The sequence below is a fragment of the Hyla sarda genome, chromosome 4 (assembly GCF_029499605.1).
Source record: "Hyla sarda isolate aHylSar1 chromosome 4, aHylSar1.hap1, whole genome shotgun sequence".
Taxonomy (NCBI): Eukaryota; Metazoa; Chordata; class Amphibia; order Anura; family Hylidae; genus Hyla; species Hyla sarda.
The window spans coordinates 403,877,647-403,901,158 of record NC_079192.1 but is presented as its reverse complement, the minus strand read 5'-3'; the positions used below and the strand labels follow the sequence as shown (position 1 = coordinate 403,901,158).

The window sequence follows — 23,512 nt, the reverse complement described above, 5'->3', positions numbered from 1 at the left end:
GGGATGCAACATTAAGGAAAGTCAGGGCTGTATTAGATGTACAATATCTCTACCATTGAAAAAGTAAAGAACCAACAAAAACTGACGAAAATACCTTCATATAGTGGAAACCAGAACAACATGATAGTACATACAATTCTATCTATAATCTATCTCATATCTATCTATCTATCTATCTATCTATCTATCTATCTATCTATCTCATATCTATCTATCTATCTCATATCTATCTATCTATCTATCTATCTATCTATCTATCTCATATATATCTATCTCATATCTATCTATCTATCTATCTATCTATCTATCTCATATCTATCTATCTCATATCTATCTATCTATCTATCTATCTATCTATCTATCTATCTATCTCATATCTATCTATCTATCTTGTATCTATCTATCTATCTATCTATCTCATATCTATCTATCTATCTATCTATCTCATATCTATCTATCTATCTATCTATCTCATATCTATCTATCTATCTATCTCATATCTATCTATCTATCTCTCATATATATATATCTATCTCATATCTATCTATCTATCTATCTCATATCTATCTATCTCATATCTATCTATCTATCTCATATCTATCTATCTATCTATCTCATATCTATCTATCTCATATCTATCTATCTATCTCATATCTATCTATCTATCTTGTATTTATCTATCTATCTATCTATCTCATATCTATCTATCTATATATCTATCTATCTATCTCATATCTATCTATCTCATATCTATCTATCTATCTATCTATCTATCTATCTATCTCATATCTATCTATCTCATATCTATCTATCTATCTCATATCTATCTATCTATCTCATATCCATCTATCTCATATCCATCTATCTCATATCTATCTATCTATGTATCTATCTATCTATCTATCTATCTATATCTATCTCATATCCATCTATCTATCTCATATCTATTTCATATCTATCTATCTATCTATCTCATATCTATCTATCTATCTATCTATCTATCTATCTCATATCCATCTATCTCATATCTATCTATCTATCTATCTATCTATCTATCTATCTATCTATCTATCTATATCTATCTATCCCAGCCAATTGCTTACATGACAATCCCCTAATACATCATCCTGATCCTTCTGGCCATATAATGGATCTAAACCACCAGTCTCCAAACTGCAGACCCTCCAGCTGTTACAAAACTACAACTCCCAACATGCCCGGACAGCCATGCTGGGAGTTGTAGTTTTGCAACCGCTTGAGGTCCACAGTTTTTGAGACGTATTCAATAATTGCAATTAAAAACCTGAAGGTGTGAACACAGCCTTAATCATGCATGAAGAAATATGGCGTTTTCTTTTACCTGTTCCAGGTGGCGTTGGACCCGGCTCGCTTCTGTTGCGTCCCCCGCTCGTCCAAGGCTGCCTGCTCTCTCTTGCCCAGGTCAATGAGGCTGGGCGAACTCATGAATTTCGACCTGCGGAGAGTCCTCATGGTCAACGTGAGTCTGAGCATTCACTACTGACAGATCTATATCCTTACGAGCTCCAACACTTCGCATCGAGACAAGACGTCCAGCCCCAACCGGGCAGGGACAGATCATCGTAAGGCACGGTACAGCAGCATGGCGTCCTGACCGACTTCCTCAGGGTACCAAAAAATTGCAAAAATAAAATGTCCCATCTACTATTCGGCCTCCTCTAGACAACAGTCAAGCTGAAGGGCCCCCAGGTGTGACTGCAACCTCTGCACCCCCTACGGTTACGCCCCTGGGGTCTGAACTCTTCTTGGTGTCTCGGAGCCGAGTTCCTGACTCTTAACAACTTTTTTTTTTTCTTTTTGTTAAGTGCGGAAGCTCCAAGAAGAGGAAGAAGAAGAAGAAAAAAAAAAAAAGTTTCTCAACCACAAAGGAGGGAGAGTGTATGTGGGAAAGACTGACAAAGTGCACAGAATCTGGGAGCATGAAGAAGCAGGGGAGGGAACAGATGTCGGGACAATGGAAGAGTCTGGGGAACAGTCATGGGGGGAAAAGTGGCCCCAGATTCTCTATAGAGCTGCCTGGGGATTTACATCTCAATGTTGAATGGGGATAGATGCTCCTTAAAGGGGTACTCCGGTGGAAAACCTTTTTTTTTAAATGAACTGGTGCCAGAAAGTTAAACAGATTTATAAATTACTTCTATTTTAAAAAATCTCAATCCTTTCAGTACTTCTTAGCAGCTGTATGCTACATGTATGCTGTATGCTCTCTGCTGACACATCTGTCCGTGTCAGGAACTGTCCAGAGTAGCATAGGTTTGCTATGGGGATTTTCTCCTGCTCTGGGACAGTTCCTGATACGTACATACGTACTTGTCTGTGGACAAGATGAAAAAAAAAGAAAAAAAAGAAAAGAATAAAAAAATAAATAAATAAATAAAAAAGAAAAGCATTTCCTCTGTAGCATACAGCTGCTAATAAGTACTGGAAGGGTTAAGCTTTTTTAATAGAAGTCATTTACAAATCTGTTTAACTTTTTGGCACCAGTTTATTAAAAAAAAAAGTTGATTTAAAAAAAATTCCAAAAAAAATAAAAATTTCCTCTGTAGCATACAGCTGATAATAAGTACTGGAAGGGTTAAGATTTTTTAATAGAAGTAATTTACAAATCTGTTTAACTTTTTGGCACCAGTTGATTTTAAAAAAAAAAGTTGATTTAAAAAAAATCAAAAAGAAAATAATTTCTTTTGTAGCATACAGCTGCTAATAAGTACTGGAAGGGTTAAGATTTTTAAACAAATCTGTTTAACTTTTTGGCACCAGTTGATTAATAATAATAATAATAATAATAATAATAATGATAATAATGTTTTCCACTGGAGTACCCCTTTAACCTCCTCTATCCCAAGGGAAAGCAAAAATCACCAGCACCTCAGCTGCTGCAGAACAATATAATGCACACCCCAGCTGCTGCAGAACAATATAATGCACACCTCAGCTGCTGCAGAACATCAAAATATGTACCATACATGGATCGTGACCATGTACAGGGAGTTCATGTTACCACGTTGAAATTCACTAAAAGCCAGAGGCTGATGACAGAGAGCAATAGCTTCAGCTACTCAAGAAAAGGCGTACTGTCCCTTTAAAAAAAAATATCATACTAGGTAGTAAATAGCCGTGTACTTTCCAAGTGATCTGCGGGAACATTTTGTACAAAAAATACCCAATAAAATGAATAGTTTATCCCGCGAAGCCTCTGTTGTGCAGACATCTGCTGATTCCTAATGATCGGGGGAATAAATATTCATATAATGTTGACTTATAAATTATAAAATATTTATGGCAGATAATATACACGCGCAGCTGCCGTACCCTCCGCAGTAGGAACCCTTAAATCCTCAGGCCACGTACAATGCGTGGAGCTCTGGTTAAAGCAGTTTCCCAACCAGTGTGCCTCCAGCTGTTGCAAAACTACAACTCACAGCATGCCCGGACAGCCCTTGGCTGTCCGGGCATGCTGGAAGTTGTAGTTTTTCAACAGCTGGAGCTACACTGGTTAGGAAACTGCTTTAACCAGAGTTCCACACATCGGAGCTTTGTACTGTAGTACTGCCTCCTTGCCTCTCACTCTAAATGATGCAGGCACAGATAGTACTGCCCCCAGTCTCTACTAAGTAATGATGTAGGCACAGATAGTACTGCTAGTGTTTTCCTGTCCCTCCCACTAATTGAAGTAGGAACAAATAGTACTGCCTCCCAATCTCTACTGATAAATGATGCAGGCATATATAGTACTGCCTCTCTTTCTCTCTTCCTCTAATTGACAAAGGCACAGATAGTACTTCCCCCAGTCACTACTGAGAAATGATGTAGGCACAGATAGTACTACTAGTGCTTACCTGTCCCTCCCACTAATTGAAGTAGGAACAAATTGTACTGCCTCCCAATCTCTACTGATAAATGATGTAGGCACAGATAGTACTGCTAGTGCTTACCTGTCCCTTCCACTAATTGAAGTAGGAACAAATAGTGCTGCCTCCCACTCTCTACTGATAAATTATGTAGGACCAGATAGTACTGCCTTCCTGTCTCATCTTCTAATTTAAGTAGGCACATATAGTACTGCCCCAGTCTCTACTGAGAAATTATGTAGGCACAGATAGTACTGCTAGTGCTTACCTTTCCCTCCCACTAATTGAAGTAGGAACAAATAGTACAGCCTCCCAATCTCTACTGATAAATTATGCAAGCACAGATAGTACTGCCTCTTTCTCTCTTCCTCTAATTGACAAAGGCACGTATAGTACTGCCTCCAGTCTCTACTGAGAAATGATGTAGGCACAGATAGTACTGCTAGTGCTTACCTGTCCCTCCCACTAATTGAAGTAGGAACAAATAGTACTGCCTCCCAATCTCTACTGATAAATTATGTAGGTACAGATAGTACTGCCTTCCTGTCTCTCCCTCTAATTGAAGTATTCACAGATAGTACTGCCTCCCAATCTCTACTGCGAAATGATGTAGGTACAGATAGTTCTGCTTCCCTGCCTCTCCCTCTAACTGATATAGCCACAGATATTAGTGCCTCTCTGGGTCTCTCTCTAAATGATGTAGGCACAGATAGCACTACTCAATTTCTACTGATAAATGATGCAGGCACAGAAAGTACTGCTTTCCTGTCTCCCCCTCTAATTAGAGTAGGCACAGATTGTACTGCCTCCTTGCCTCTTCCCATTAACAATATAGCCACAGATATTAGTGCCTCTCTGACTCTCCCTCTAAATGGCCTAGGCACAGATGCACTAGCTCCCAATTTCTACTGATGCATGGAGAAGGCACAGATATTACTGCCTTCCTGTCTCTTTCTCTAAATGACGTAGGCACAGATAATCATGCATCCCAATCTCTACTCATAAATAGTGTTGCTCGCGAATATTCGCAATTCGAATATTATTCGCGAATATCGCATATTCGCGAATTCGCGAATTTCGCGAATATAGCGCTATATATTCGTAATTACGAATATTCGTGTTTTTTTTTGTTTTTTTCTTCACAATACATATCACAGTGATCACCCCTCTCTGCTTCCAGCTTGTGTGGTGTAAAGAAGGCTCTAATACTACTGTGTGAGACTGGCGCGCGAAAATTCGCATATGCTAATTTTCGCATATGCTAATTTTCGCGTATGCTAATTTCGCATATGCTAATTTTCACATATGTTAATTTTCGCATACGTGAAATTTCGCGTATGCGAAAATAAAACGAGAATATAACGGATATGCGAATATTCGCGAATATATGGCGAATATTCGTCCATATATTCGCGAATATTCGCGAATTCGAATATGGCCTATGCCGCTCAACACTACTCATAAATAATGTAGTATATAGTAGTGTTGCTCGCGAATATTCGCAATTCGAATATTATTCGCGAATATCGCATATTCGCGAATTCGCGAATTTCGCGAATATAGCTCTATATATTCGTAATTACGAATATTCGTTTTCTTTTTTTTTTTTTTTCTTCACAGTACACATCACAGTGATCACCCCTCTCTGCTTCCAGCTTGTGTGGTGTAAAGAAGGCTCCAATACTACTGTGTGAGACTGGCGTGCGAAAATTCGCATATGCGAAAATTAACATATGCTAATTTGCGCATATGCGAATTTCCACATATGGTAATTTTCCGCATGTGCGTATTTTCGCATACGCGAAAATAAAACGAGAATATAACGACTATGCGAATATTTGCGAATATATGATGAATATTCGTCCATATATTCGCGAATATTCGCGAATTCGAATATGGCCTATGCCGCTCATCACTAGTATATAGTACTGCCTCTCTGTGTCTCCTTCTAACAGAAGTAGGCACAGATAGTACTGCCTCTCTGTGTCTCCTTCTAACAGAAGTAGGCACAGATAGTATTGCCTCCTTGTCTCCCCCTCTAAATGCTGTAGCCACAGATATCAGTGCCTCTCTGGCTACCCCTATAAATAACATAGACACCTATAGCATTATCTCCAAATTTCTGGTGATAATGATGTAGGCACAGATAGTACTGCCTCTCAATCTCTATTGATTAATCATATAGGCAAAGATTGTAATGTCTCTTTGTCTCTCCCCCTAAATAATAGCAGATAGCACTGCCTCCTTTCCTCTCCCTCTAAATTATATAGCCACAGATATTAGTGCCTCCTTGGCACTCCCTCTAAATGGCATAGGCACAGATAGCACTGCCTTCCAATTTCTACTGATGATTAATTAGGCACAGATAGTACTGTCTTTCTGTCTCCCTCCCTCTAAATGACATAGGCCCAAATAGTGTTTCCTCTCAATCTGTGTTGATAAATAACGTAGGCATAGGTAGTACTGTCTCCTCTTCTGTCCTTCTGATGTAGGCACAGATAGTGCTGCCTCACTGTCTCTCCCTTTAAATAATGTAGGAAAAGACAGGACTGCCTCCTGATATCTCCATTTAGATAATATAGGGACAGATTGCACAACCTATTTGTCACTCTTGGAAACTAATATAGACAAGGATAGGCGGTGATAATGTTGCCTCCCTAAATGTGGTTGTGCAGTTATAGTGCTGCCTCCATGTCTTTCTCTATAAATGTTAATAGGAGTGATAGTGTTGCCTCCCTTTTATTCCTTATAAAGGGTGTAGTCAGCGATAGTGCTGCCTCCCTGTCTCTCCCCATAAATGTTGATAGGAGTGATAGTGCTGCCTCCCTTTTTTCCTTATAAATGGTGTAGTCAGGGGTAGTTCTACCTCCCTGTCTTTTCCTATAAATGTCGTAGGAAGTACTAGTCCTGCCTCCCCGTCTCTCCCCATGAATGTTGTATGCAGTGATAGTGCTGCCTCCCTGTCTCTTCCCATAAATGTATGCAGTGATAGTGCTGCCTCCCTGTCTCTCCCTATACATATTGTAGGCAGTAATAGTGTTGCCTCCCTGTCATTTCCTATACATATTGTAGGCAGTGATAGTGCTGCCTCCCTATTTCTCCCTATAAATGCTGTAGGCAGTAATAGTGCTGCCCCAATGACTTTCCTTATAAATGTTGTAGACAGTGATAGTGTTGCCTCCCTGTCTCTCCCTATAAATATAGTAGCCAGTGATAGTGCTGCCTCCCTATTTCTCCCTATAAATGCGGTAGGCAGTGATATTGCTGCCCCAATGTCTTTCCCTATAAATGATGTAGACAGTGGTAGTGCTGCCTCCCTGTCTCTCCGTATAAATGTTGTAGGCAGTGATAGTGTTGCCTCCTTGTCTCTCCCTATACATATTGTTGGCAGTGATAGTGCTGCCTCCCTATTTCTACCTATAAGGGCTATAGGCAGTGATATTGCTGCCCCAATGTCTTTCCCAATAAATGAGGTAGACAGTGAGAGTGCTGCCTCCCTGTCTCTCCGTATAAATGTTGTAGGCAGTGATAATGTTGCCTCCTTGTCTCTCCCTATACATATTGTTGGCAGTGATAGTGCTGCCTCCCTATTTCTACCTATAAAGGCTATAGGCAGTGATAGTGCAGCCCCAATGACTTTCCCTATAAATGTTGTAGTCAGTGATAGTGCTGTCTCCCTGTCTTTTCCTATTAATGTAGGCAGTGATAGTGCTGCCTCCTTGTCTCTACCTTTGCTTAATATTGGCACATGCAGTAATTATGTTATCTGACCATAGATGGTACACATTGTAAGTGTATAGGGTGTATATTTTCTTGATGTCTGATGTATAGAGAACTCACCTTTTAATATCACGGGGATGGTAAATCTGGTCGTTAAGGCTTGTGGATTTGAAGGCGTGGAGGTAACCAAAAGCCACAAATTACATCGGATCTGTAAAAAAATGCACAAAAATAAAAATTTTAGGACACTGTTGTCTATATATTTTTTTTATATAAATATAGTCAATTGCAGACTGGAAGATCTGTATCAGGCAGAATATAAATATATGGTAATACCTGTGGCAGGCAATGTGGGCGGGGGGGGGGGGGGGGGACCTTTACTGGAAATTTTATTGGGAATTTGTGGCAGGCAATGTACAGTGTGTAAGGGACTTAAGGAATCAACAGAGCTGATTTCATTACCAAAAAAACAAAACAAAACAGTGCCACTCTTGTTCTCAGGTTGTGTGCGGTATTGCAGCTCAGTTCCATTGAAGTGAATTTAGCCGAGTTGTAATACCACACACAACCTGAGGACAGAGGTGGCGCTGTTTTAGGGAGGCATTAGCTCTGCATTTAAAGGGGTGCCTTCAAAGGGGTGCTCCTACATTTTTTGCATATCCTTAGAGCAGATATAGGGATACATAGCTGACACATATGGGGACGCCTATAGTTGGCACACTGTAATGCAGCATTTCCCCAGCAGGGTGCCTCCAGCTGTTGCAAAACTACAACTCCCAGCATGACCGGACAGCCAAAGGCTGTCCGGGCATGCTGGGAGTTGTAGTTTTGCAACAGCTGGAGGCACCCTGCTTTGGAAACACTGCTGTAATGTTAGGATATGTGCTACCACTTAGTGAACATGGCCTAAATTCCACACGGCTAGAAGTTCACACCTGACGGCATTCTTCAGAAGTACAGCAAGTTACAAAACCTGCAAAAACTCTGCACGAGATTCTGTGAAAAACCATCTACCAAATGAATAAATAAGGTCAACAGCGCCACCAACAGGACGGTGTCAGTACTGCACAATGTTATACGTATATCATCACAGCAGTGTTTCTTAATGCGTACAAGACAAGTACAAGACTAAGCAGGAGAACCGAGGGCTGTCAGGAAATGATGGGAGTTGTAGTTTTTCCACATGTAGAAAGCCACAATTTATGCAACGGAGCATTTCAGTATTCATGTAGCAAATAGAGGTCAAGTACAGGAAAAACTAGACGGGGTTATGCTATACTGCCCCGATATATAGTTATTGGCCCCCTCTCTACCTCAATATAGTTTTAGGCCACCTTTGTGCCGCCAGAGTTAAAGGTCATCCTTTATAGATCTAGGCACCTAAACATAGTTATACTGTATGCCTCCTCTGTGCCTCCATGTAGTTGTAGGCCCCCTTTGTACCCCACATAGTTATAGCCCCCCTTTGTGCCCCCATTTAGTTATAGGCCTCTCTTTGCCCTCATATAGTTATAGGCCCCCTCTGTGTCCCCATATAGTTATGAGCCCCCTCTGTGCCTTAATATAGTTGTAGGGCCCCTCTGTGCCCTCATATAGTTATAGGCCCCCTCTGTGTCCCCATATAGTTATAAGCCCCCTCTTTGCCTTAATATAGTTGTAGGCCCCCCTCTGTGTCCCCATATAGTTATGAGCCCCCTCTGTGTCTTAATATAGTTGTAATGCCCCTCTGTGCCCTCATATCGTTATAGGCCCCCTCTGTGTCCCCATATAGTTATGAACCCCCTCTGTGCCTTAATATGGTTGTAGGGCCCATCTGTGCCCTCATATAGTTATAAGCCCCCTCTTTGCCTTAATATAGTTGTAGGCCCCCCTCTGTGTCACCATATAGTTGTTTCACCCCCTCAGAGCTCCCATGTAGTTATAAACTCCCCTTCTGTGTTCCCATATAGTTGAAGCCCTTCCTCTATGTCCCCGTATTTAGTAGTAGGTAGGCAACCCCACTGACAAACTGTCCCCGGTGGCTCAGCCATACTGCCCCACTTAATTTGTGTGCCACTTCTCTTTCAGTCCGGGGTTGGGACCTACAGATATGGTCGGGCCATATCAGTAGGTCCCCGGACTGAGGAGCAGTGGAGGGGTCCAGGGTCTATTCCAGAGTCCAAGCTTGTGCTTTCTTGATGTCCTCTTCTGGGCATGACATCAGGGGCATTATATATGTCACAAGTACCAGCAGCCACTGCTCATTGACTTAAAATGACTGCAATGCCGGCTGCCACTTTATGATCAGGCAGCACGGGCTGTGGCCACTTTAAGAACAGTGATCAGCAGCTGCTGTGGCACGAAAACTGCAGAAATGTCAATTCTGTTCCATTTTGTGTAAAAAACGGGACAATATCAAAATCTTTAATCAAATGGCAGGATAATCATGAAATAGGAAAGAAACTGGACTTTTCCATTCAAAAATGGACATATCGTCAACCAAAAGTTAGGTTCATACAGTATATTTTCAGGCATATCTCATTGTAAAAAATGTGTCCGCAAAATTGTGGAAAAATAGCCGCCGGAAAGTGGTTGTCTGAGCACACAATATGTAAAAAATAATTTAAATATTTTTTCCAAGTGACATGTTATAAAGACGCAATTCTTTCTGTGATGTTTTCAACGTATATTTTACAATGAAAGACGCCTGTGAACCTGTCTGACCACAGTGCTCTCTGCTGCCACCTCTGTCTGTGTCAGGAACTCTCCAGAATAGGAGAGGTTTGCTATGGAGATTTGGACATTTCCTGACCTCTGGAACATACAGCAGCTGATAAGTACTGGAAGGATTAAGATTTTTAAATAAAAGTAATTTACAAATTTGTATATTTATTTTAGCATCAGTAGATCTGAAAAAAAAAAATGTCTCTCCTCCGGCGTACCCCTTAAAGCTTGGAGGCATTGCTTGAAGCTCCATTTTGAGGGAAAGACAGGAAGGCAGTATTATCTGTCCCTGCACATTTATTAATAAAAATTGAAAGGTAGTCTTATCTGTGCCTACTTTATTTAGAGGGAGAGCCAGAAAAGCACTAACATCTCTGAGTATATCATTTACAGGTTGAGACAAGGAGGCAGAACAATCTGTGCCTAATTCAATTAGAGGAAGAAACAGGGAAGCAGTGCTATCTGTACCTACATAATGTATCAATAGAAATTGGGAGGCAGTACTATCTGTGCCTATGTCATTTAGAGAGAGAGACAAAAAGGCAAAGCTATCTGTGCCTGCATCATTAATTAGTAGAAATTGGGAGGTTGTGCTATATGTGCCTACGTCATTTAGATGGAGAGACAGAGAGGCACTAATATATGTAGCTATATCATTTACAGCAAGAGGCAAGGAGGCAGTACTATCTGTGTCATTTATCAGAAGAGATTGGGAGGCATGAATATCTGCCTATATTATTTTGAGGGAGAGCCAGGGATGCAGCACTATCTGTGCCTACATCAGAGGGAGAGACAAGGAGGCAGTTCTATCTGTGTCTACATCATTTATCAGAAGAGATTGGGAGGTATGAATATCTGCCTATATTATTTAGAGGGAGAGCCAGGGATGCAGCACTATATGTGCCTACATCAGAGGGAGAGACAAGGAGGTAGTACTATCTATGCCTACATTATTTCTAAACACAGATTGGGAGATAGCACTATTTGTGCCTATGTAATTTAAAGGGAGACAGAGAGGCAGTATTATCTGTGCCTGCATTATTTATCTGAAGAAATTGTGAGGCAGTGTAATCTGTGCCTACGTCATTATAAGGAGAACCATAGTGGCAGTACTATTTGTCCCTACATAATTTAAGAGCCGAGGAACGTGAGGACCCCAAACAAACCTTGACCTTCCCTCCAGGCCAGAAGGCACCTGTGAGGTTCCAGGTTCAATGTCCCTTTTCGCCAAAGCTACTAAGGGACCAGAAATGCTCCCGATATCCATCTAGGCATTTACCAGGGTATCTGCCCGCAAAGCTGTTCAATGGTCAGTACCCTGCCTGTCCAGGAGTACCCAGGGTTTTTGCAGGGAGGTGCGGAACCTGATGGCCACTCACACCTCCCCTAAACCACCAGGAGGGACACCAAGAAGGGCTACCGCATCCTGCCAATCCTGGGGACACACAACACGCAAAAGTGGCACAGTGACAACAAAAAAAGAATAAATAAAAAGATAAGTGCAGATATTCTGCCTGGACATCCAGCCGGATCTATAAAAGCTTCTCTCATCCTAGCCAAAAGGCCGGGAATCAAGAGGTGAGTGCAAAAGGTGTAGAGGTTGGTGCCAGTGCGTTAACTCAGTGTGCTCATCCTCCCAGTGAGTTTCGGCACCTGGGGGTCACCACTACCTGAGGCACAAAAGTAACTCGGCTCTAGACCCTCTCATTGAGACCCGTAGGGCACCGGTCACATCGGGACAGCCGTTGAGCTGATTTCTCAGAACGCCCTAGTACACCCATCCCCACCAGTCCCACATCAGCAGATCCCGATCAACTGATAAGAACAGATACTACACTTGATCTATTTAGGGGGAGAGACAAGGAGGCAGTACTATCTGTGCCTACATCATATAGGAAGAAAGACAAGGAGGCAGTACTAGTTATTATCATGTAGTGGACCGAAGGTTTCCCTGTGTTCTGCCCAAAAGCCTCCTCGTAGAATATCCACTACAGTAACAAGCCGGGTGATGAATAATATTCAGTCTTTTCATTGCCGCTATATACATCCTATAAATCAATGGCCGTTTCCAACCAGTCCTGTCAGAGGTCGGACAAGAAAAATAAATACAAGATGATTACTAATGGTTCTTTAACGCCAGGCTTCACGTCCTGCCCCCATTTATGATCAATAAATGTAATAATCTTCTATCTCGTACGGGTCTGGAATCAATCATTCACATTCACGGATCGTGAGGCTGGATCTTTAATGCAACGTCCCAGAGACAATAAATAATCCATGAGTTACAACAGCGAAGTCCCAACAGGATGCAAAACAGCAGGCAAATGATTAAACCTAATAAATCTGGGAAACAAGAGATGAGAAAAATCACTGCAGAACACACAGTCCTGATGCCCAGTCTGGAATTTACTCACAACAGGGGGCGCCAATCAGCATTTCTCCCTAAAAAATGTTGGTTGACCTTATATTATGGTTCTGCCTATTTCATGGGTGCAATCATAATTTAAAGGGGTTATCCAACATAAGGTGACTTTGATTATTAAGGTGGAAAAGTAATGGACATGCCTTTCAAGGATCTGTGCTTGTGTTGGTGGTAAATGGCCATGTCTTGTGTCCCCCATCATGCTGCTACCTTGCTTCTAAGAACTGGCTACTTACGGTTTCTGTAGCCTCTCTCAGACTACAATACCCATTGCAGCATGGCCACGGTCCATTGATCACATGACTTGACGTCAGGAGTGGAATGGTGCCAGCACCGGGCATCTAGGGCACAAGCTTCACATTTTTGCTCAACTGTATAAGCATCATCAGAATACAGACACAGTTGAATACTATGGTGGGGCAGGGAGCCATCAACTTTCAGCTCATTCTGTCATTAGTGGTGCAGACAGACACCATGAAGTCCCTTTTCTCATGCAAGCTTAATTTAGCTTGTAGACAAATAGCTTTCCCTAGTGCAGAACATAGGTAAACCCTGGTAGGCCAGTAGGCCCCTCAAGGGTGGGATGAGGCCAGCACTTAGCTTCTGAGGCACAACACCAACATTTTTTGGCCAAGTTCCCTGAATTAGTGGTCCAACATTACTGTCAACTGTATCAGTGATATCAGAATGCAGATATAGTTGAATACTATGGTGGAACAGGGAGTCATCGGCTTCCTGCTCTACCATTCTGTCATTGGTGGCTCAACATAATGATGTTACTTCATCAAGCCAGCTTAAATTAGCTTGTAGCTAAATAACTTCCCCTAGTGCAGGGGCAGACTGACCATAGGCTTTACCGGGATAATTACTGGGAGGCCCTACCCAACTGGCCCACCAGGATTGAGCCAGAAGCTTGTCTCGTCTCCTTCCCCCGGCGGGACCGCGATTCGAATCGTGGGATGCATCTGCATGTGAATCGCGGCCCGTTCATAAACTGCTGCTGCCCGGCTTTCTGGTTCCCTGCGCGCACCCCCGCCTCCTAGGGCGCGCTCGCCGGATTCTCCAGATTCAAAGGGCTAGCGCACCACTAATTGGTGCCTGATCCTTCCCATATGTTGTTTAAGCCAGCTCCTCCCCCTCTTCCCTGCCGGATCTTCAGTGCCCCTAGCCTGAGATTAAGCGTTCCCTATTGTCTGCTTGCTGCACCCGTATACAGTGATCCCCCCCACCTACGATGGCCCCGACATATGATGAAATCGACATACGATGCTTTTTTATGTCGGGGCCATCGCATTAAGTGCTATCCGGCAGCGCCAAATGTTCCCCGTGTGGTGCGGTAAGTATTACTTACCCCTCCACGATGCTCCGGGGTGCCCTCCGGGTCCAGTGCTGGTCTTCCGGTGTCTTCTCGGCCCTCTCCGATGACGTCAATACGCTGCTGCGCACGTCATCCAATAGGAATGGCGTACACAGCGGTGTAATGACGTCGCTACGCAGGCCCAGTAAGGCCTTGCGGAAGAAAGCGGAAGACCGGAGAAGACAGAAGAGGACCAGAGAAGACAGCAGAGGACCGGAGAAGACAGCGGAGGACCGGAGAAGACAGCGGAGGACCGGAGAAGACAGAAGAGGACCGGAGAAGACAGCAGAGGACCGGAGAAGACAGCGGAGGACCGGAGAAGACAGCGGAGGACCGGAGAAGACAGAAGAGGACCGGAGAAGACAGCAGAGGACCGGAGAAGACAGCAGAGGACCGGAGAAGACAGCGGAGGACCGGAGAAGACAGCGGAGGACCGGAGAAGACAGCGGAGAGCCCTGCGGAGGCCCGGAGACACCATCTCGAGCAGTGGGGACAGGTGAGTACAGCTTCCTATACTTTACATTGCACGAATCCCTCAACACACGATGGATACGACAAACGATGGCTCGTTTGGAACGAATTACCATCGTATGTTGAGGGACCACTGTATTTGACCCTTCCACTACGTTATTTGACTACGCACCTTTGCCACCTGCCTTGACCTTCTGCTAAGTCCGACTACACCTCTGCCCCATCCATCTGTACCTTGTCTAGCCCAGCTACCTGTCTGGTCAAGTTAACCTAAAAAGGTATGCAGAACCGCACACCTGACTAAAATATGTGATAACCCCAAGTATAAAAAATTAAAATGAAATAAGGATACAGGTATAATACACTAAGAAGTCATTATTAAAAATATATTTTATTACACATAATATAATTTACACAGAATTAATTCATGTGGGCATAAAAATGGATAACTATCCTAAGAATATTAAAAAAGTTTAAAAAAAAAGGGAGGTGGGGGTACTGGGATATAGAGTCCTGTATAGTAAAGTATATAGTAATACCACATATAATGTAAACGCATAGAGCCTAAAATGGAATATAAAGCGCTAGTGCAAGGAAGAATAGTAGTAATAGATAAATAAATAATAAATAAATAAAATAAAAATAATAGAAGAAATAGTAACGCTAAGAGTTCATGACACTAGTGCAGAGAACACAATAACTGATAATAAAGTGCAAAATTTATGTGCAAAACTGCATAGTGAGTGCAAAAATGAGCAAAAAAGGAAGACAAAAATCCGAGCAAAAGTACAGCACAAAATGGGATGAACAGATTAATGTGTAAAAAAAATACACAAAGTGAAACTGTGAGTCACAGCTGAATAGAACATGCATATAGCAATACCAAAAAAAGAGGAGGGTAAAGTAGACCAGTGCAATAGCAGCAATTATAATAAGGAATGAATAGGCTCAATATGGCGCCTACAGGACTCACCCACGCCCCACCACCACTACTCCGACGCGTTTCGCCTGGCGAAACGCGTCGGAGTAGTGGTGGTGGGGCGTGGGTGAGTCCTGTATGCGCCATATTGAGCCTATTCATGTGTATTTTTTTTTTTACACATGAATTTTACACTGTTCATCCCATTTTGTGCTGTACTTTTGCTCGGATTTTTGTCTTCCTTTTTTGCTCATTTTTGCACTCACTATGCAGTTTTGCACATACATTTTGCACTTTATTATCAGTTATTGTGTTCTCTGCACTGGTGTCATGAACTCTTAGCGTTACTATTTCTTCTTCCTTGCACTAGCACTTTATATATTCCATTTTAGGCTCTATGCGTTTACATTATATGTGGTATTACTATATATTTTACTATACAGGACTCTATATCCCAGTACCCCCACCTACCTTTTTTTTTTTTTTTTTTTTTTAACTTTTTTAATATTCTTAGGATTGTTATCCATTTTTATGCCCACATGAATTAATTCTGTGTATACAGTGATCCCTCAACTTACAATGGCCTCAACATACAATAGTTTCAACATACAATGGTCTTTTCTGGACCATTGTAAGTTGAAACCAGACTCAACATAAAATGTACGGACAGTCCAGATCTGTGAAACGTGTCAATGGCTGAAAGGATTGACCAATCAGAATGGGCAATTTTCTGGTAAAAACCCCTGTATTACTGAAGCGTATGCACTGACTGATATCTGGTACCGCCCCCTACAGTACAGGGAGGTATTACGTGTTCTGTACACTTTACCTGTACCAGGGTTACCTGCTCCTTTAGACATCAGGTGAGGGCGGCTCCATGTTACTTTTTTAGGACATTGCGTGTACTGTACAGGACCCTGAAGAAGCTCCTGTCCTCAACATAGACCAGTGTTTCCCAACCAGGGCGCTGCCAGCTGTTGCAAAACTACAACTACCAGCATGCCCGGACAGCCTTTGGCTGTCCGGGCATGCTGGGAGTTGTAGTTTTGCAACAGCTGGAGGCTCCCTGCTTGGGAAACACTGACATAGACAGTGATTTACAGCTCCCAGCAGATCTTTATTACTTTTATATGGAATGATTTGCTTTATCTATATTAGTTACTACAATTTTTCTTTAATTTTCCTATTTTTGGATGAAATTTTGGTGCCTTTAGAACCAATTACCAGGTTTCCATACAGTTCTGGTCTCAACATACGATGGTTTCAACATACAATGGTTGTCCTGGAACCAATTAATATTGTAACTTGAGGGACCACTGTATTACATTATGTGTAATAAAATATATTTTTAATAATGACTTCTTAGTGTATTATACCTGTATCCTTACTTAATATTCATTTTTATTTTTTATACTTGGGGTTATCACATATTTTAGTCAGGTGTGCGGTTCTGCATACCTTTAGGTTTTATTGGATTTCCGGTTCTTGTGAACCCCTCCTACCATTCTTTAAGTGAGCCAGGGATTAGGAAAGGTTTTGTAACGATGCTGGATGTGGATCCTCCAACCTGTGTTGTAGATGACAGGGGCCGTATCGGGGAGCGGAGTCTAAGGTGCTGCTGGTCTTCACCAGAGCCCGCAGCAAGGCAGGATGGGCTTGCTGGAGACACCCAGGTAGCTACCCCCGTTACAACTTGACCACACAGACACACAACGTTGTGTGTCTGTGTGATCAACGTTGTGTGTCTGTGTGGTCAAGTTGTAACGGGGGTAGCTACCTGGGTGTCTCCTGCCGCAGCAAGCCCATCCTGCCTTGCTGCGGGCTCTGGTGAAGACCAGCAGCACCTTAGACTCCGCTCCCCGATACGGCCCCTGTCATCTACAACACAGGTTGGAGGATCCACATCCAGCATCGTTACAAAGCTGACATCTGGGTCACAAGCCTTGGGGTTTTGGCCCTGTTTCCTGAATTCCCAGGCCATCATCAAAGCCAACTGTATCTGCATCCTCAAGATGCACACACAGGTGAACACAACTATCAGCTCCCTGCTCCATCATTCACCCTGTGATTGGAAATCTAGCTGGCAGGTGTCATGACGTCACTTTAACAGTAGCCAACAAGAGGATAAAATAGGCCAGCTCAATGAGGTGACATCATTACGATGGCTTGGACACAGGCTACTCGGCAACTTTTCCTCTAGACAGGTTTTGCTAAATCTCCCCCTATGTGCCCCGTTTGATTTGGGGATCGGGCTAGATGTGTATAACTTTTATTAATTTAGAAGTCAACCGAAATTGAGCGGGGGGGGGGGGGGGGGGGGCACTTTTACTTTAAGGGGACACATATCCATAAGGAGTTAAAGGGGTACTCCCGTGCAAAACTTTCTTCTTTTTTTTTTTTTAAATCAACTGAAACAGAAAGTTAAACAGATTTGCAAATTACTTCTATTAAAAAATTTTTTATCCTTCCAATAGTTATTAGCTTCTGAAGTTTTCTGTCTAGCTGCTCAATGATGATGTCACGTCCCGGGAGCTGTGCATGATGGGAGAATATCCCCATAGGAACTGCACAGCTCCCGGGACGTGAGTCATCAGAGAGCAGTTAGACAGAAAACAGCAACTCAACTTCAGAAGCCTAATAACTATTGGAAGGATTAAGATTTTTTAATGGAAGTAATTTACAAATCTGTTTAACTTTCCGGAGCCAGTTGACATATAAAAAAAAAAAAGTTTTTGCCTGGAATACCCCTTTAATCCTTCCAGTACTTATTAGCTGCTGAATACTACAGAGGAAATGGTTTTCTTTTTGGAACACAGAGCTCTCTGCTGACATCATAACCATAGTGCTCTCTGCTGACCTCTGCTGTCCATTTTAAGAACTGTCCAGAGTAGGAGAAAATCCCCATAGCAAAGATATGCTGCTCTGGACAGTTCCTAAAATGGACAGAGATGTCAGCAGAGAGCACTGTGCTTGTGATGTCAGCAGAGAGCTCTGTGTTCCAAAAAGAAAATAATTTCCTTTGAAGTATACAGACCCTAAAAATTAGTGGAAGGATTAAGATTTTTTAATAGAAGTAATTTACAAATCTGTTTAGCTTTCTGGTACCAGTTAATTAAAAATAAAAAATGAAGTTTTCTACGGAAGTACCCCTTTAAGTTCATGAGTCTACTGGTGACATGGACTGATGCGGATGAATAAATTCTTGCTATAAAAGAAAACATAAACTGTTTTCTGACCATCACTTGCAGGAAAGGGTAGCAAAGATTAAAATAAATAAATAAATAAATGATTCCACAATAAATATTTATGAAAGGATCAATGTTTCTAGTAACACATTACCCCAACACACGCATGTGAAGAAAAACACTGACTAAGCGACACGTGACTAATTTCCTCATCCCATGTATAACCCCGAGTCCAATATAAACTGAACTCCGCAGAACACATGAAAAACACCAAATGAGTCAAATGTCTTGTAAGTCGTCCCGCTGACATATTACAGAATTAGCCGGAAGGATGCAAATTCAACAGAGTAATAATTGCTAATAATAGCGCAGCAACAAGTCAGGGGAACAGCTGCACCGAGGACGACCGCACAGACGTCTAGTGATGCCAGACGCTTATCTGGAGGATCAGACTCGGGCAGGAAGCGCCAAACCACGATTAAATGAGAGATGAAAAGAAACGGAATATTCTAAGAAACAAACTTAAATTTATCTTTACTAACTAAACAACCGACTACTGTATATACTCGAGTATAAGCCGACCCGAATATAAGCCGAGGCCCCTAATTTCACCCCATAAACCCAGGAAAAGTTATTGACTCGACTATAAGCCCAGGGTGGGAAATACATCATCCCCCCTGTCATCATCCAGACCCCCATCATTAACACCCTCATCATCATCACCTGTCATCATCCCCCCCTTCATCATTACCCTGTCATCATTCCCCCTTCATCATCTTCATCATTACCCTGTCATCATTACCTGTCATCATCCCCCCTTCATCATCCCCCCCTTCATCATTACCCTGTTATCACCCCCCCTTCATGATTACCCTGTCATCATCCCCGCTTCATAATCCACCCCCCTTCATCATTACCCTGTCATCATCCCCCCTTCATCACCCCCTGCTTCATCATTACCTGTCATCATCCCCCCTTCATCATTACCCTGTCATCATCCCCCCTTCATCATCCCCCCTTCATCATTACCCTGTCATCATCCCCCCTGTCATCATCCCCCCCTTCATCATTACCCTGTCATCATCCCCCCTTCATCATCCCCCCTTCAGCATTACCTGTCATCATCCCCCCCTTCATGATTACCCTGTCATCATCCCCCCCTTCATCATCCCCCCTTCATGATTACCCTGTCATCATCCCCCCTTCATCATCCCCCCCCTTCATCATTACCCTGTCATCATCCCACACCACCCCCTTCATCATCACCGCTTGTCAATGTCTGATTCGCGCCCGGCCCGGGAATAATGACGTTGTCTTGACGACGACGCACAGGGACGTTCAACGTCAACGTCCCTGTGCGTTGTCGTCAAGGCAACGTCATTATTTCAGGGCCGGGCGTGAAGCGCGGAGAAGAGGCCCACCCGGTGAAGATGGACAGCCCGAAACGACTATCCCTCCCCAACGGACGGTCCTGCAGCACAGATGGCCCTAACCAGCTCACCCGAGCGGAGGTGAGTACAAAACTAAAGGGGGAAGGGGGGGGGAGTTGTAGTTTTGAAACATCTGGAGGTCCGCAGGTTGAAGACCACTGAGGGCGGAGAGTTCACTTGAATATAAGCCGAGGGGAGTGTTTTCAGCACAAAAAATCGTGCTGAAAAACTCGGCTTATACTCAAGTATATACGGTATGTCTCATAATACTCATTTATCTAAAAAATTATAAAAAAAAATAAATCTTAAAGGGGAACTCCGATTCTAGACATGTTATCCCCTATCTAAAGGTTTGGGGATAAGATGTCTGATTGCGGGGGTCCAGCCACTTTGGTCCTCCACAATCTCTGCCTCGGCACCCCAGTCATCCAATGGACGGAGCGAACTCTGCCCCTTGCAGGATGACTGGATATCACAGCCGCCATGACCCCTCCATTCATGTCTATGGGAGGAGATGTGACGGCTGTTTACTAGCCGTTAAGCCCCCTCCCATAGACTTGAATGGAGGGCGTATGGCGTGACGTCACGATCACTGCTTTCATTACCGTAATGCCGCAGCACTGGCCAGACCTCTTGATCAGACATGTTTAGGGGGAAGAGCGTAAACATTTTTTTTTATAAACATATTTGGTATCACCACGTGCGGAAACGTCCGAACTATAAAAATATAATTTTAATGATCCCGTACGGTGAACGGCGTAAACGTTAAAAAAAAAAAAAGTCCAAAAATGCTGCTTTTTTGTCACATTTTATTCCAAAATAAAAAAAAATGATATAAAAGTTTTATGTATGCAAATGTGGTATCGATAAAAAATGCAGATGACGGCTCAAAAAAATCAGCCCTCATACCGCCCTATATACGGAAAAATGAAAAAAAAAGTTATAGGTGGTCAAAATAGGGCAATTTTAGATTACTGATTTTGTACAAAAAGTTTTAGATTTTTTTTAAGCGGTACAAAATTTTTTAGTATCTAGCCATGGGTATAATTTTAATCGTATTGACCCACAGAATAAAGAACACAGGTAATTTTTACCGTAAATTGTACAAAGTGAAAATGAAACCCTCCAAAATGTGCAAATTGTGGTCTTCATTTAAATTTCCTCCCTAAAAAATTATTTTTTTTGCGTTTGCCGTACATTTTATGAGAGGTTTCATTACGAAGTACAATTGGTCATGCAAAAAACAAGCCCTTATATGGGTCTGTAGATGGAAATATAAAAGAGTTCTGTATTTTAGAAGGCGAGGAGGAAAAAACGAAAAACGCTAAATTAAAATTGGCCTGGTCCTTAAAGGAGTAGTCCAGTGGTGAAAAACTTATCCCCTATCCTAAGGATAGGGGATAAGTTGCAGATCGCGGGGGTCCCCTGCGATCTCCTGTACGGAGCCCCAACAGCCCGCGGGAAGGGGGCGTGTCGACCTCCGCACTAAGCGGCGGCCGACATACCCCCTCAATACAACTCTATGGCAGAGCCGAAGCGCTGCCTTCGGCAATCTCCGACTCTGCCATAGAGATGTATTGAGGGGACGTGTCGGCCGCCGCTTCGTGCGGGGGTCGACACCCGCTATCTGGCCGGAGAGCCTGGCCCCCGTACAGAGAGATCGCAGGGGGCCCCAGCGGTCGGACCCCCACTGGACTACCCCTTTAATGTGAAAATGAGCTTGGTCCTTAAGGGGTTAATCTTAATTTGAAGAGAAAGAGACAAGGACCCCCCGGTAGACACTCGGATTCTGTCTTCAAAGGCTCCACCGCTGTAATCCTTCAGGTACTCGCTTCTTTTTATAACGAAGGTGTTAATACAGAGAGTCACGTTCTCGGACAAGTATTAATAATGCTTTGGTCACGCTCCAGAGATTTTCATACCTATTCTGACATTTTAAATAGCTGCACATTAATACCGTGTGTATTTAACAGAGCGATAATGAGAACGCCGCCAGCGCACGGAATAAGTGACGGGAATAGATGCTTGAACTGGGACGGCCATGGCGCCTCTACAGGACAGATGGGGGTGAGACCTGCACTTACAGTCATGACACCACCATGGGGGAGTACTGTATTAGACAAATCAGAGACAGTCCATCTGACTGTGATGGGACTTAAAGGAGTAGTCCAGTGGTGAACCCTAAGGATAGGGGATCGCGGGGGGTCCAACCGCTGGGGCCCCCTGCGATCTCCTGTACGGAGCCCCGACAGCCCGCGGGAAGGGGGCGTGTCGGCCTCCGCACGAAGCTGCGGCCGACACGTCCCCTCAATACAACTCTATGGCAGAGCCGAAGCGCTGCCTTCGGCAATCTCAGGCTCTGCCATAGAGATGTATTGAGGGGGCGTGTCGGCCGCAGCTTCGTGCGGGGGTCAACACCCGCTATCTGTCCAGAGAGCCTGGCCCCCGTACAGAGAGATCGCAGGGGGCTCCAGCGGTCGGACCCCCCCGCTATCTCAAACTTATCCCCTATCCTTAGGATAGGGGATAAGTTTTTCACCACTGGACTACCCCTATAAAGGGGTATTCCGCCCCTAGACATCTTATCCACTATCCAAATGATAGGGGATAAGATGTCAGATTGTGGGGGTCCCGATCTCGGCTGCGGCACCCCAGACATCGGGTGCACGGAGCAAACTTTGCTCCATGCCTGATGACTGGCGATGCGGGGCGGAGGCTCGTGATGTCATGGTCACGCCCCACTTGTGACATCACGGCCACACCTCCTCAATGCAAGTCTCTGGGAGGGGGCGTGACAGCATATTTTTTTTTTTTTTAATCAACTGGTGCCAGAAAGTTAAAAAGTTTTGTAAATCACTTGTATTAAAAAAATCTTAATCTTTCCAGTACTTATCAGCTGCTATACTACAGAGGAAGTTCTATTCTTTTTTAATTTCCTTTCTGTCTGACCACTGTGCTCTCTGCTGACACCTCTGTCCATGTCAGGAACTGTCCAGAGCAGGGTAGATTTGCTATGGGGATTTGCTCCTGCTCTGGACAGTTCTGAAAATGGACAGAGGTGTCAGCAGAGAGCACTGTGGTCAAACAGACAGGAAATAAAAAATAAAAAAAGAACTTCCTGTGGAACATACAGCAGCTGATAGGTACTGGAAGGATTAATATTTTTTAATAGAAGAAATTTAAAAACTTTCTGGCACAAGTTGATTTAAAAAAAAAATGCTCAAAAAATAAAGGGAACACTTAAACAGCACAATAAAACTTCAAGTCAATGACACTTCTGTGAAATCACACTGTCCACTCAGGAACAACACTGATTGACAATCAATTTCACATGCTGTTGTGCAAATGGAACAGACAACCGGTGGAAATTATAGGCAATTAGCAAGACACCCCCAATAAAGGAGTGGTTCTGCAG

The 23,512-nt window shown here is 43.2% G+C and overlaps 1 protein-coding gene across 8 annotated transcripts in view; it reads right to left on the bottom strand.

The window, feature by feature from the left end:
- Positions 1-23,512, bottom strand: part of PRR5 (proline rich 5) — a 192,439-nt gene that overhangs the window by 85,174 nt on the left and 83,753 nt on the right. For 5 of the 8 annotated variants that reach the window (XM_056517445.1, XM_056517447.1, XM_056517446.1 and 2 more), the window contains 2 exons: positions 7,731-7,821; positions 1,361-1,474 (listed from right to left, as the gene is read on the bottom strand). In XM_056517445.1, the coding sequence (XP_056373420.1) occupies positions 1,361-1,464 (104 nt within the window). In that variant the 5' untranslated portion in view covers positions 1,465-1,474; positions 7,731-7,821. Of the gene's footprint in view, positions 1-1,360; positions 1,825-7,730; positions 7,822-23,512 lie in introns of those variants that run through there. The other 3 variants (XM_056517449.1, XM_056517443.1, XM_056517450.1) reach the window with 3 other exon arrangements.